This window comes from Physella acuta, unplaced genomic scaffold (genome assembly GCF_028476545.2).
Source record: "Physella acuta isolate Inbredline_101_S28 unplaced genomic scaffold, ASM2847654v3 ptg001260l, whole genome shotgun sequence".
Classification (NCBI taxonomy): Eukaryota; Metazoa; Mollusca; class Gastropoda; family Physidae; genus Physella; species Physella acuta.
Window position 1 is genome coordinate 39,432 of NW_026732775.1, and position 16,660 is coordinate 56,091.

At 43.2% G+C, this 16,660-nt stretch overlaps 1 protein-coding gene across 1 annotated transcript in view; it reads right to left on the bottom strand.

Moving 5' to 3' along the window:
* The window catches only part of LOC131957722 (uncharacterized), a 29,997-nt gene extending 13,883 nt beyond the window's left edge, over window positions 1–16,114 (bottom strand). The window contains exons 1-2 of the mRNA XM_059322469.1: window positions 15,563–16,114; window positions 7,239–7,469 (exon numbers count right to left, since the gene is read on the bottom strand). Coding sequence (XP_059178452.1) covers window positions 7,239–7,469; window positions 15,563–15,992 — 661 coding nt within the window. The 5' untranslated portion in view covers window positions 15,993–16,114. The remainder of the gene's footprint in view (window positions 1–7,238; window positions 7,470–15,562) is intronic.
* Window positions 16,115–16,660: the final 546 nt, after the last annotated feature.

Genomic DNA, 16,660 nt, shown 5'->3' on the forward strand with positions numbered 1-16,660 from the left:
CATGGACTAAGTGGAGTAAACAACGTGTGTCAAGTCAAGAGCGACCGTCCCGTGTACCTAAGCTCTGATGCTAGAGGGGAGCAAACACTGTTATCACTGGCGGCGGTGTCGAGATGAAACGGGCCGGCACAACTTGACGGCCAATATCTGTCAACCTTACAACACACAAGTGCACTGCTAATATTTACATCACTTTCCGTAAGTGGACCCGCGACAACAAAAGGCTAGTTAAGCCAGCCCGCCAATACAGTCATATGTGACATGAACAAAAGAGTTGTTAGGCTCTAAAATGATACCAGTCTATGTGTTCGGACATTCTGTTTCTTGAGGCATGTGTAGTTTATTGTATGAGGTGAGGAAGACAACTTGTATAAACAGCATCAGAGACAGAGATCTAGACGAGATTCTAACCATGTTAAGCGTGACACGGACGACCCTAATGAATGGTAAAATATTCAATCATAAAAAAGTAATAAAATTTTAGCCACCATTTAGCGAACAGTTGACAGCGGAGACGTGGAGGCAACGATCCATATCACGGTGTCCTGACCACGGTTTAACCCCAGCTCCCCCGGCTATTGGGTTTTAATGGCTCCTTTAGAATGGACGGGTCGGTAGTGGCAGCCATATCGCTGGAGATAGCGTCATGTGGGCAGGCTACAGGCCGTGAAACCATGACCTACACACAGGACAGACAGACAAGTGGGCTACAGGCCGTGAAACCATGACCTACACACAGGTCAGACAGACAAGTAGGCTACAGGCCGTGAAACCATGACCTACCCACAGGTCAGACAAGTGGGCTACAGGCCGTGACCTACCCACAGGTCAGACAAGTGGGCTACAGGCCGTGAAACCATGACCTACACACAGGACAGACAGACAAGTGGGCTACAGGCCGTGAAACCATGACCTACCCACAGGTCAGACAAGTAGGCTACAGGCCGTGAAACCATGACCTACACACAGGTCAGACAGACAAGTGGGCTACAGGCCGTGACCTACCCACAGGTCAGACAAGTGGGCTACAGGCCGTGAAACCATGACCTACCCACAGGTCAGACAAGTGGGCTACAGGCCGTGAAACCATGACCTACCCACAGGTCAGACAAGTGGGCTACAGGCCGTGAAACCATGACCTACACACAGGTCAGACAGACAAGTGGGCTACAGGCCGTGAAACCATGACCTACCCACAGGTCAGACAGACAAGTAGGCTACAGGCCGTGAAACCATGACCTACCCACAGGTCAGACAAGTGGGCTACAGGCCGTGAAACCATGACCTACCCACAGGTCAGACAAGTGGGCTACAGGCCGTGAAACCATGACCTACCCACAGGTCAGACAGACAAGTAGGCTACAGGCCGTGAAACCATGACCTACCCACAGGTCAGACAAGTGGGCTACAGGCCGTGAAACCATGACCTACCCACAGGTCAGACAAGTGGGCTACAGGCCGTGAAACCATGACCTACCCACAGGTCAGACAGACAAGTAGGCTACAGGCCGTGAAACCATGACCTACACACAGGTCAGACAGACAAGTGGGCTACAGGCCGTGAAACCATGACCTACCCACAGGTCAGACAGACAAGTAGGCTACAGGCCGTGAAACCATGACCTACCCACAGGTCAGACAAGTGGGCTACAGGTCGTGAAACCATGACCTACCCACAGGTCAGACAGACAAGTAGGCTACAGGCCGTGAAACCATGACCTACACACAGGACAGACAAGTAGGCTACAGGCCGTGAAACCATGACCTACCCACAGGTCAGACAGACAAGTAGGCTACAGGCCGTGAAACCATGACCTACACACAGGTCAGACAGACAAGTGGGCTACAGGCCGTGAAACCATGACCTACCCACAGGTCAGACAAGTGGGCTACAGGCCGTGAAACCATGACCTACCCACAGGTCAGACAAGTGGGCTACAGGCCGTGAAACCATGACCTACCCACAGGTCAGACAAGTGGGCTACAGGCCGTGAAACCATGACCTACCCACAGGTCAGACAGACAAGTAGGCTACAGGCCGTGAAACCATGACCTACCCACAGGTCAGACAAGTGGGCTACAGGCCGTGAAACCATGACCTACCCACAGGTCAGACAGACAAGTAGGCTACAGGCCGTGAAACCATGACCTACCCACAGGTCAGACAAGTGGGCTACAGGCCGTGAAACCATGACCTACCCACAGGTCAGACAGACAAGTAGGCTACAGGCCGTGAAACCATGACCTACACACAGGTCAGACAAGTGGGCTACAGGCCGTGAAACCATGACCTACCCACAGGTCAGACAGACAAGTGGGCTACAGGCCGTGAAACCATGACCTACCCACAGGTCAGACAAGTGGGCTACAGGCCGTGAAACCATGACCTACACACAGGTCAGACAGACAAGTAGGCTACAGGCCGTGAAACCATGACCTACCCACAGGTCAGACAAGTGGGCTACAAACCATGACCTACTCACAGGTCAGACAGACAAGTAGGCTACAGGCCGTGAAACCATGACCTACCCACAGGTCAGACAGACAAGTGGGCTACAGGCCGTGAAACCATGACCTACCCACAGGTCAGACAAGTGGGCTACAGCCCGTGAAACCATGACCTACCCACAGGCCAGACAGACAAGTGGGCTACAGGCCGTGAAACCATGACCTACCCACAGGTCAGACAAGTGGGCTACAGGCCGTGAAACCATGACCTACCCACAGGTCAGACAAGTGGGCTACAAACCATGACCTACTCACAGGTCAGACAGACAAGTAGGCTACAGGCCGTGAAACCATGACCTACACACAGGTCAGACAAGTGGGCTACAGGCCGTGAAACCATGACCTACCCACAGGTCAGACAAGTGGGCTACAGGCCGTGAAACCATGACCTACCCACAGGTCAGACAGACAAGTAGGCTACAGGCCGTGAAACCATGACCTACACACAGGTCAGACAAGTGGGCTACAGGCCGTGAAACCATGACCTACCCACAGGTCAGACAGACAAGTAGGCTACAGGCCGTGAAACCATGACCTACCCACAGGTCAGACAAGTGGGCTACAGGCCGTGAAACCATGACCTACCCACAGGTCAGACAAGTGGGCTACAGGCCGTGAAACCATGACCTACACACAGGTCAGACAGACAAGTGGGCTACAGGCCGTGAAACCATGACCTACACACAGGTCAGACAGACAAGTGGGCTACAGGCCGTGAAACCATGACCTACACACAGGTCAGACAGACAAGTGGGCTACAGGCCGTGAAACCATGACCTACACACAGGTCAGACAGACAAGTAGGCTACAGGCCGTGAAACCATGACCTACACACAGGTCAGACAGACAAATGGGCTACAGGCCGTGAAACCATGACCTACACACAGGTCAGACAGACAAGTGGGCTACAAACCATGACCTACGGTCAGACAGACAAGTGGGCTACAAGCCGTGAAACCATGACCTACCCACGGGTAGGAGATGGTTCGATGACCAGGCATGTGGGACAGTAAATTACAAGATATCGCTTGTTCTAAATAATTCTTACGGGGCGAAGGGGCATTTTAAATGTGTGTGCCCGATGTATCTGAGAAAAACAATTTGCATTAGAACAATGCAAGCTATGGCCTGAAATTCACAACTATATATCTTAGCCAACAACTCGATTTAGATTGAAAAGTTACCCGATACAAAGTTGCGGTGGGGTAACAAATCGATGTTACTGATTGAGTGAGCAGTTCGCAGACAATAAGAAGGGTGACGGGAGGAACTGATGCCAACAACTGTAGCTGTTACTCACCTGCTGTCTATGGGGTGTAAATTGCTGGGAGGGGGGGGGGGGGGAGTAATTACTACTCACGGTTTGCCAGGCGTGAACGTACGTGTAACAACCAACACAAAGTGTTGTCATCGACCGGCACCTACAGCACTTAACGATCTTTATCAAATTTGGCCTCTGTGTTTAGAGTCAGCGCTGGTCTGACGCTCATGTTCTACGCGACTCTAGGAGTCGATCTGACGCTAAAGTTCTGCAGGAGTCGGTCTGACGCTTATGTTCTACACGACTAAACGAGCCGGCCTGACGCTGATGTTCCACTCTAGACACGATGCACCTACAAGTATCTACGCATTCTCCAAGCAGTTTGTTGACAGGAAAAGTCGACAGGTTTAAATCAATGGGACTGGGATGACATTTCTTTGATGTGCTGGTTGGTAGATCAAGTATTCTTCAGTCGACTACCCTACATATGACGATTTCTTCAGTGCGACAAACCACCCGGTAGTACAATTGAACAATTCGTCGGTTTTGGATTACACAGTACATAAAAAGTATTCTTCAGTAATCGACAACATTGGTAGATATGACGATTTGTTCAGTGACAAACTACACGGTACAGGTGAACAATCTTAAGTAGCCGATTACCCAGTACACATTGATAAAGAAGTCTTCAGTAGACGACTCATCTATCTAGCACAGATGAAACTCTGGCTACGCCGTGACGTCAATAGATCTAGCTCCGCCTCCACCCAACATAATGTTTAACAATCATTTGTTGCTGTCTTTACCTCAAGTTAATGCCACACTAAAAAATCTGACGTCTATTTTCAACGAAAGTTTCAGACTCAGATATTTAAAGTTAAACCTGCTCAAGACTGAGATGTAAATATGTCTCATTCTCAATACAGTTTGAAACGATAGCATACAGGCAAGAAGCAATGTGAAGCTACAACAAGTAAAGTAAAACATGCTAATGTCACGGCTTAAGACGTGGCGCTAGATACAAAAACAGTTATTGTCACGTAACGACCAATGTAACCAGAAACTAACCGTTGGGCGTCTATTCAACCAACGCCGGAGTTAGCCGAGCTAATCCTTTAGACACCACTGACGCTTGATACAGCGCCTTGCTAGAGCCGAATCAACACAAGAACCTAGCGTTTTAGGTCGTTGGTTTTTTAAAAATCTGGACAATAAACTATATCAATCTTTGCCAACCACCTCGATGAATAATGTTTCACACAAATGATTTCACTTGAGATTAACAAGACGGGGCAAAGTTCGTGGGGGGGGGGTGTCCTTGATGGCACTTTTATGGTCTAGTACATAAATAATGTACATCAACATCATCTAGATCTTGTACACGTAGACATAAATAATGTACATCAACATCACCTAGATCTTGTACACGTAGACATAAATAATGTACATCAACATCACCTAGATCTTGTACACGGTAAACAGTAAAAAATGTGTGAAATGAAGCGTACGTGTTGTGAGCAGCTTTCATGACACATCAATTCATAGCGTGGGGCACACGCCGGGACCTCCATGGGTGGCGAGGGCCAGCCGGTCAGCCAATGGCCAGCCAGATAAGGGGAAATCAAGGCTCGGCCTGGTCATCTCAAGGGGCTTCAACCAAATGATTCGATGACTGACCACTGGCCGGCTCAAGTCCTGCCATTAGTACCTGAGTGGCACGACTCAGTCCGTGGGGATTTGTTTGTGGCGTGGGTTCAAGTCTGAGCGGAAATTATCAACGAATCCATCAGCGCAGTAAAAGTTCGATCACCTGGGACAAGGCAGATAAACGTGAATTGAACTGACACGATGCGGGTGTGATTAGGACACAAGGCACGTCTCACTGACACGTCTCTGTAACTGGGATTTTTTCATGCTGAAACACGGCACACACCAGAGAACCGTCCCACCCGGGCAACTTGTGATACATCCAACAAGTCGCGTCAACCCGTACGATCACAACAGTCTGACACACTGCCGACCAAAGGGAAGTGTATAAATCTCGTCTCTGACATGTACACATGGTGACACGCTTGTTTGCATGCATCTAACACATAAACACCAGTCTATGACATTTCAATAGGAGATTACTGATTTTATGGCGCCAGCTACATTCCCTGTCAATAGCAAATCTACAGCCTATTTATAACATAATGCGACCCTCTTATCCAGAAGAGCTATCAACAAAGTTATAAACATAAAAACCTACTATTTTTTTCTCTGTAGAGAAATGGCCGACTGTATATCATTCCCATTTTACGTCATTCTCACAAAAATATAAACTTTTAATCCAACAATTGTTGTCAATAAATCCTGTTAAAATATGGTATCTACAACAACAATTTAGGGTAGACTGAAGATTTTGTAGCCAAAAGATTTTGGTGAAGATGTGCTACCAGTTAGAAAACATTTTTAAATTTCTGAGTCTGAGCTAAGATATGTTGGTCCAGAGGCGTAGCGACCCTTCCCGGCGCCCGGGGACAAACTTTTCGATTTGCACGTCAAGATTTCGATTTGTACCCCCCCCCCCTCAAACTTTCGATTTGCACCCCCCTCAACCTTTCAATTTATTTTTCCAACCCATTTTGGCGCCCCCTAAGGTCGGCGCCCGGGGACATATGTCCCTCCCCCCCCCCCCCTACGCTACTGTGTTGGTCTATTGTATAGATTGGTTTGATCACCAAGCAGTCGATTGTAAATAACACAACCCAGCCGTTACAGTGATATTGTCTGTCCCTTCAACAGGACAATTTTTAAAAATATGTAAATAGGTCTGTACGCTCATCGCCTTGCAATTAGCGGCTTGTTACGTCTGCTCATAAACGTGTAGTTGTGTGTGCTCATAAACGTGTTGTTGGCGACTAGTTGTGCTCATACACGTGTAGTTGGCGGCTAGTTGTGTGTGCTCATAAACGTGTAGTTGGCGGCTAGTTGTGTGTGCTCATAAACGTGTAGTTGGCGGCTAGTTGTGTGTGCTCATAAACGTGTAGTTGATGGCTAGTTATGTGTGTTCATAAAAGTGTAGTTGATGGCTAGTTATGTGTGCTCATAAACGTGTAGTTGATGGCTAGTTATGTGTGCTCATAAACGTGTAGTTGGCGGCTAGTTGTGTGTGTTCATAAACGTGTAGTTGATGGCTAGTTGTGTGTGAAGCTAATATACATGTGGCAAACCAAACTCAATAGAATATACAAGCCCAGCTCTTCAATATAACAGCCAAGCCCCCTCCCTCAATGTACCAATCAAGCCCAGCTCTCCGATATAACAGCCAAGCCCCCTCCCTCAATGTACCAGTCAAGCCCAGGTCCCCAATATAACAGCCAAGACCATTTCCTCACTGCACAAATCAAGCCTAGCCCAAGTCTCGCTACTGTAGCTGGCAATGTTCGAGCCTTGAACAGATTGTTTACACCAGACAACAACAACTTACCTGTATGAAAAACTTTGCGCTCCTTAATGAGATTCCCTAAAGTCTCAAAGACCAGGTTCTCTGAAGGAACTGTCATATCCTTGTACCATTGGCTCAGCTTTTCCTGTATGACATCCAGTGTCGCCATGATCCTGCGCATGTTTAAATCCATGATGATGCTACATAGTGCATCAGGTAGGGGCATGAACTGTGTCTGGGGTATCACCTGCATCTGAATTCCGTTCACATCACCTACAAAATATAGAATTACTTTATAAACATTCCCCTTGCAGCATTACGTTTTCTAACAAAATCAAATCTAGGCAACAAAATTTGATACTTAATAAATCCAATTTTTCAAAGGCAGTTTCCAGGACCGACTCTTTATTCTTTAAAATCCGAACCAGATATATTGAATGTTATAAGATATATAATGTTCATAATAAACAAAAAAAAAGTTCAGCAACGACTCAAAGAGTTTTCATGAAATGTCAAAGGTGCTAAACGTCTAAGTTGTATTATCGTGAGCATCTGAAGACATACTTAGTGAGACTAAGGCCAATAACAAGGAATAAGAAAGAAGATTGACATAAAGGAGTGTATCCCTGTCGTGTTTATGGCTCTAGTGTCTTAAAATAGCAGAGTCAAATAATTGTTCTGTGGTTTTGACCTTTTATTTTAGTCTCTTCTTCACAACTAGTAACAACAACAAAACTTCTTGCAGTAACATTTTTTAAGGACGGTAAACAAGTGAGTGGACCAAACATGTCCAGCAAACGATTGCCAGATGTTGAAAACTGTGGATCAATCGGCTGGTTGTGGCGCAGGTTGTCGGGGTAATGAAGCCGTCTCCAGCAGCAACCCTATGGTGGTTCCCACACGTGCCAGCTCCAGCAGCAACCCTATGGTGGTTCCCACACGCGCCAGCAGCCCTTGAGGGGGCGGGGGTGTTACATACACACTTAGCAGGCCAGTGCTGAAAGCCTTGCGTCATTGGGTGTCATCGTCCTGGCAGAGCCGCGCGGCTTAAATGTCAACAGGCACCTACGGAAGTTGGGAGAGCTCTGTTGATAAACACTGGCAACACCGTGTTACGCAACGTCAAGGGTGTTTCACAACTGCTTGGAAAACTTGATTGGACAGTGTTCGTTCGGATTAAAATCAGGCACGTGACTAAAACAGAGGTTCCCGGTTCTACGAGTGGTTTGCCGTTGTATAATGGGGTGAGACGGTGCGCAACAAATGGTGTCTTGTAAATGAAATTACCTACAGTCTCTAATCAGACAGGTGATCTATTTCCTTGGGGCGTGGGAAACCACGTTGAATTTAAACACGATCAACGACGTTATTCGTATCACGACCAACGACGTTATTCGTATCACGACCAACGACGTTATTCGTATCACATTTTCCAACAGCACACTTATTTTCATTTGCAAAAATTAAACTACATTAAACTAATTTGATGTAATATTGGGTTAAATGGCAGCAGCAAGGAACTCAATCGCATATAATTTGTATTCTTCGTCTCTATGGGCGGTTGCCAATGATCTGAGCGCTTGTTTGGTGTACATTTCGGAATGCTGCTCAACAAATGTAACGAACAAATTGGATCCGCTTTACTGTTTGTCTTTCCCATAGAATCAGTTTGAACAAGGTTGACGGGCGAGTTGGGATTGTTTAGCCGGCTGACCATGTTCAGGCTAGCTTCACGTCTAGGTTACAAATGACGTGTGGCCTCACTGTACAGGGGGGGAGGGGGGAAAGACTGATGTTGTAACATTTTACACTTAGATAGCAGAGTCTAGACGCTGATATACCACCAACCAACACACAATGTAATAGACATGGGGCGACGTGACATCAGGCGGTTGTTTACTTTTAGTGTAATCGTCTTGTTTGGATAGCTTGGCGCACTGAGCGCTCAAACATTGGGAAACCTCGGCGGCTGTTTACTTTCAACACAAGTCGGTCATAACAATATCATAGTTCTCCGTGTACGTACGAGATAAGACGTCAGTCATAACAAAATGAGAGGTGTTGGTACACATTCAAGTCGGTGGGGGCTACTGGATGAAAACGTTACAAAAGACAACGTAACTCTTTAATCGTCGTTTCATTACACAAGCGCCATAAAAATTTAGTACAAGGGTTAAAATACCTTTAATCATAGTAAAAGTATGAGTGGGCGGGCCACGAACACGGAGCTTAAAACAACTAAGTGGAATAACAGCCTTGTAAGGGGTCAAGGGGTCATCCATTTATGACGTCAACACGCGGGGGGGGGGGGGGGCCGAAAAAAACTGACTTTTGTGGGCGCATATAGACTTTAATAAGGGAAAAAAGTGGATTTTTGTGGGGGGGGGGGGGGGTGTCCAAAATCCAAAAAAAATTGTGGACGTCATAAATGGATGACCCCTAAAACAACTAAGTGGAATAACAGCCTTGTAAGGGGTCAACCATTTATGACGTCAACACGCGGGGGGGGGGGGGTCCGAAAAAAACTGACTTTTGTGGGCGCATATAGACTTTAATAAGGGAAAAAAAGTGGATTTTTGTGTGGGGGGGGGGGGGGTGTCCAAAATCCAAAAAAAAATTGTGGACGTCATAAATGGATGACCCCTAAAACAACTAAGTGGAATAACAGCCTTGTAAGGGGTCAACCATTTATGACGTCAACACGCGGGGGGGGGGGGGGTCCGAAAAAAACTGCTTTTGTGGGCGCATATAGACTTTAATAAGGGAAAAAAGTGGATTTTTGTGGGGGGGGGGGGGGGGGTGTGTCCAAAATCCAAAAAAAATTGTGGACGTCATAAATGGATGACCCCTAACGACGAGGACACAATAGCTGGTCACTAAATGCTTGAAGGGTTATCACATCAAATAAGAATTTTTACTGCTACTTGTAATAAATGGCTAAAAACAATAAATCTTTTAAACAATACTCCATCAAATGTCTTGTCTTAAACGTGACGGTTAATAGAATGTGGCAGTGAAAGTGAACGATATATGGGTAGTGTGTCAGTTCTACTCTTGAGTTCAAGGATTGTCAGCCGTTTACAGACTGCTTCTAGTTAACTCTCAAACAACCACCGACTCGACCTGACAACATGAGGCTCTACTAGATCTAGACAGAACTGCAGCAACAACTAGCTGTACTGCCCAGATCTGTATTTGCAAAACAGGCGTATGTAATGACTAGCATTAATTACATCAGGTCCCAAGCCAAGCGTACACAATTTCCTGCACCGCGCGCTCAGTGCACGGCGTCCAACGGGAACTTATGGCGATTGCCGTCCTTATTGATTATCATAATATAGCATTACTAGTTTGTTTAGATCATGCTAGAACATGCACAAGGCGGCTCATGGAGAACCCCACATTACGCGTTGTTTTCACTGCTTTCATTCACACACTATCAATTCCGCGGGCTTGCTTTCACTGGGTGCCTTTAACGGGACTGCTAGGATTTTACGTGTGTAAAAATAAAATCTGCCAATAAAAAGGTCGTGCCAAATGCCGAACCACTACATACAAAGCTAAATTTAAACCAGTGTTAGTGGAAGGGGGGGGGGGGGTTAGAAACTTGACTATAAATAAATAAGTCTCCAATTCTATCGATCGCGGCGTGAATGCTGAACATGTCAGACGTGAAAAGACCAGAGCTGGGCGGCATATCTGACGGCCACTCAAACACTCCTCTCGTAAAATGCAAATACGGCGCTACAGTACGTTCCCAATTAATCGTTCTCTCAGGGCCTACATGATCAATTAAAACTTTTCAGAATTCGATTGAAATATTTCAATGATTAGACATTACGCATTTCAATATGATCTCTTGAAAGCTTTTTAAAGCCTTGCGTAGAGAGACCAAATAGTTTATACCTCAACAGCACCAAATATACAACTACTTAGCATTTAGAGTTGACAACAAATTGGCCGGCGAATCTCAACCAAGTTGAAATGTGTAAGCAGTAGAGAAAAACACAGCAGGAAACAGTCTTTCCCTGCTCATGTAAGGTGGATTTATCGCAACATTTACAGCCAACTACAAGCAGTAAAGAGAGTAATTGCTAAACCTCGATCTTCACAAGCCTTTATTGCTAGGCTGAGCTTTTATTTCCTTCGCCACGGGTCACAGAGTGCCAATCTTCTATTCTTTCTAATAGCTTCGGAGTAATGAGCATTTCTTCTTTTAAACTATTCTCTACTACGTCTTAGAAGTTATCAAAATGAAGGTAGCCAGAAAAAAAGAAAGCGAATATTAACGCGTTACACGTGTAGGCCTACAAGTAAAATAATAAACGAATCAAATTAAAGATGACTCAAGCGCAGTTTGTTTTTAATTCATTTCGTCTAGATGGGAAAGAAGCACCGTTTGGGAATTTAGAATACAGAACTGGTTCCAAAAGCAATACAACTCAATTCTAAAATGCTGGCTAGTCGTAGGACTAAGTAGAGACTGCAACAACCATCGACAATATCTTTTATTTTGACTGTATCTTATATTTTGACGGTATCTTATATTTTGACGGTATCTTATATTTTGACGGTATCTTGTATCTTATATTTTGACGGTATCTTATATTTTGACGGTATCTTATATTTTGACGGTATCTTATATTTTGACGGTATCTTTTATTTTGACTGTATCTTTTATTTTGACGGTATCTTATATTTTGACGGTATCTTTTATTTTGACTGTATCTTTTATTTTGACTGTATCTTATATTTTGACGGTATCTTTTATTTTGACGGTATCTTATATTTTGACGGTATCTTGTATCTTATATTTTGACGGTATCTTATATTTTGACGGTACCTTATATTTTGACGGTACCTTATATTTTGACGGTACCTTATATTTTGACGGTATCTTTGATTTTGACGGTATCTTATATTTTGACGGTATCTTATATTTTGACGGTATCTTATATTTTGACGGTATCTTATATTTTGACGGTATCTTATATTTTGACGGTATCTTTGATTTTGACGGTATCTTATATTTTGACGGTATCTTATATTTTGACGGTATCTTATATTTTGACGGTATCTTATATTTTGACGGTATCTTATATTTTGACGGTATCTTTGATTTTGACGGTATCTTATATTTTGACGGTATCTTTTATTTTCAAATACAACGAAACATGAGAAGATGTTTGACTAGAAAAGCCCAGCCATGAACCATATAACCAATTGTTTCCAAGTCGCAAAATGTGAAAAGAAATCTGCGTTTCAAAATCCACCAAAAAGGAGCCCCAGTTAACGCAACACGTTGGTCATCTAGGCCAGAGAAAACCTTGGGAAAACCTGGTAGGCGCGAAGGGAAGTACGACCTCCTTCAACGTGTCCCAGTTCAGGGTGACACGACTCAACACAAAGGGAAACCTGGCGATTATGTCACCTTCCTTTATGGCAGCCAGACAAGCATCTCTTACAGCAGCGGCGGTCGTTCCCCCCCCCCCCCCCCCCCCTTTCACGCCCTACACCAGGCGTGTCATTTACGCTGTGTAAAACCGTCTGCTGACTGGAAACGGACGTTAATAACATTTAACAGGTACACCAGACGTTAACAACAATCGAGAGCTCGTGTATTCCCGGAAGTCTCGCCATGCATACACTGTGACACTATGTGACATTTGATAACACGGCATGTAGCATGTTACAATTTTCTATGGCTATCAACATCAACACTTTTTCTTCTACCAAACCTTATCCCCAGCTTAACTAGTCTGCAATCAATGGACGAGAGGGAGGGAAAAAGTAAACAGAACGGCAGGAAGACTCAAGTCCCGCCAATAGTTCTAAGACTTAAATATTGACTGACTCAAAGCCAGGATTAGTGCTGAAGATTTGCCTTGCTGGGGGTTAAAAGCGTGAACATGATAATTATCTGCTGATGTTAAATAAGTTAAGCGGTGTGAACATAAACACTCACGTCTAATCATCATGTTCATCAATGCGGGAACAAATCTTTCCTTATTACTATGTTCTTTTTTTTAAAGTTAGATAATAAAGGAGTAATGGCGTTGTTTTATCATTACACAAATAGAATTCTAGTATTATAATAAGGAATGTATTGTTTCTCCCCTTGTTAACGTGAACTGGGATTTTAATCTAACCAAGATGTATGTTCCAGACACACAAGGGTATTAAGTACTGTTTGACACAGATAAGCAACACAACAGCTAGAGATGTGTGTACTATTGTTGCCTAGATTATAGAGATGTGTGTTGCCTAGACTAGAGATGTGTGTTGCCTAGACTAGAGATGTGTGTTGCCTAGACTAGAGATGTGTGCACTGTTGTTGCCTAGTCTAGAGATGTGTGTACTGTTGTTGCCTAGACTAGAGATGTGTGTACTGTTGTGGCCTAGAGATATGTGTACTACTGTTTCCTAGAGATGTGTGTACAGTTGTTGCCTAGACTAGAGATGTGTGTACTGTTGTGGCCTAGAGATATGTGTACTACTGTTTCCTAGAGATGTGTGTACTGTTGTTTCCTAGACTAGAGATGTGTGTACTGTTGTTGCCTAGAGATGTGTGTATTGTTGTTTCCTAGACTAGAGATGTGTGTACTGTTGTTGCCTAGAGATGTGTGTATTGTTGTTGCCTAGAGATGTGTGAAGTTGTTGCCTAGAGATGTGTGTACTGATGTTGCCTAGACTAGAGATGTGTGTACTACTGTTTCCTAGAGATGTGTGTACAGTTGTTGCCTAGAGATGTGTGTACTACTGTTTCCTAGAGATGTGTGTACTGTTGTTCCAATTAAAAAAATGATGCCAGTTTCATATAGTGAAAAATTATCCAATCAATCTTCTTCTTCACTTTAGTGTTGGAAGGGATCCCCTCAAACACAATTAAGTATTTGTGTCAACTGGTTATTCGTCATTGAGGCCATTGACTCAGATTTCAGCCTACTTTTCTTTTTGGATTTGCTTCAATAGCCTTTATCCAATCAAGAACAAAGTACAAGGCAGCAGTTGTTTGATTTTGGAGTTGTCTCTCCTAGGAGAGCTTATGTGTTCCAGTTAGATGACCTTTAAATGAGTACTGTGCAGCTTAACGCAATATTCAATAAACCTAACCCTGCTGAGTCATCTATAAGTCATCTCTATAAGTCTTAACTTGGATCATTACTTTTATTATTAGGTTTCTATTCACAATGCTGCCAGGGCAATACTATAACTTATGAAAAACACTTATGAATTTCACAGCTGTTATGGTCAGAATAAACATAGTAATACAAAGGCCTGATTATAAGAGCATGATATAAGCCTTGAACAGTTCTTCATAAGTGTTTTAAGTACCATCTAATGGGCATATCAAAATGACTAGATAGGCCTAATCAGATCAAATTTTGAAATCACAATCTCAAAATTATGTTTTATTAGTTAAAGTAGATTTGAAAGATGACATTTGATTTACAATATTTTTCCCAATCATTTTAATATATGGGTCTATTTCTAGTTGAATGAAATAGTAAATAAACTAATAGTTTATTTAATAAACTTAGGCCTTACACCTATACAAAATTGGACATATTCAACCAAATATGACAAGAAAACTGAAAATGCCAAATCAGCATCCAGAATTTTAATGAAAAGATTTTAAATAATGTCCAAATTATCGTAGCTCTAGATAGATATTAATCCCTGGCGTCTACTCAAGTGTACGGGTAACTTTAAAAGGGACTTAAACTACTCTTGAAGTCTTAATTAAACTAATTAAACTAAGGTGTAGGCCTAAGGATATTATTAAGTGTAAGGCGTAAGGTACCAGAGTTTCTTCCAGGCATCTCTTGGGGGGGGGGGGGGGGGGGGGCGAACTAGATGGAATTTAATTTTATATAGTAAACATCATACACTTTTACTAGATCTAGTGTCGTCGCCCCCCCCCCCCCTCCGAGAAAAAAGTCTGGAAGAAACACTGTAAGGTACCAGTAACCAGCATATAGAATCTAGTCTAGATCTACGGTTAGACTAAGTTATTAAGTTTAAGTAGGTGTAAGTAAATTTGTAATTGAACTAATAAATAGGCCTATAGATCTAGAATTATTTTATAGTTTATAGGCCTAGGTCTTAAATAGTCTAGATTTAATAAGAAATACAATTAGGCTTACTAGATCTAGATTTCTAGATCTAGATGATGATTCTTAATCTTAGTCTACTTAACTCTAAACTTAGAAAATAAACCAACTAAATTTAGTAAGTAGATTTTCTTGATTTACTCATTGTGACTAACACTAGATCTAGATCTACTAGCACTAATCTAGAATCTTGATCTCGTCTAGATTCTAGATTTAGAAAATCTAGATCTAGATTTCTACTTCAGTACTTGCCTATTCTTTCAATAGTAAATCCAGCAGGGGCTTTGAGAACTCTTCTTCCCCATGCCGAACGGAGATTTTCGAGATGAATATCTCCCCCAGTTACTAAGATAGTTGAAGGTTCCACAAATCCTTTGTACTCCAAACTTTTGATACTTTCCACGAGTGAAGGATTCCAGTAACAAGTTTTATTCCTAATTTTGAAATCCTGCAGTAGCTCTTTGCCATTGTATCCACTAGGCGAAAGAGCTTTCTGTACTTCTGAAGATTGAACAACATTTCCATCAGAAGAGTCGATGTGAGTTTCATCATTATCCACATTATCACTTGAATTTCTTCTTGTTTTAGGAATCAAAACAATAGCTAGGCACTTGGACACCACAGGTAGATTTTTATTAGAGGAATTTATTTTACCTTCCTCTCGTATATGTTTGTGGGACATGCTTTGTTTTGGTTGCGGTCCCGCGTCATGAATTCAAACCAGTTCACATTTTTAAACAGCTCGCTAGGCCTAGCACTCGACGCGAACCGCGGCTGGCAAAATTTATCACCTGCCAGTACAGCGTTCATTGATCAATCTCACATCTCCCGCTAGCGATGTGTAGCGCCCCCATACTTCAGGTGTCGACGAATCAGAAAGAAGGGAGAATACTAACTTTTTCTAGGCCCCCCCCCCCCCCCCTAATGTAATTTTTAAAACATTTTTTAACACACACGCGCATAGAAGATTTTAACATAGAATTAATGTATGTTCTAAAGTGATTCTAATAGATTAGGGGAAAGCATTTTCTGAAAAACGTAGATGTAGGATGTATAGTATAGGATTTGTGTAGACAACTATTCTAGATCTGGCAAAACTTTTATAAAAATTGATTTGGCTACTAGAATCTAGATCTAGAATTCCAGTTCTAGAATAGCTACAGTACAGCAGTATTTGACTTTGACTAGATCTAAATCTAGATGTTTCGTGTGGCAACTATTACTTACTTTATTTCCTTTAATATTTCTTTAAAAAATCAATATAGGAGTCTGGTAGTAGACTGCTTAGTTACGGTGACGACTAATTTGATTTCCTAAAGCGAAATTCCCAACGTCAATGCAGAAGCTTTT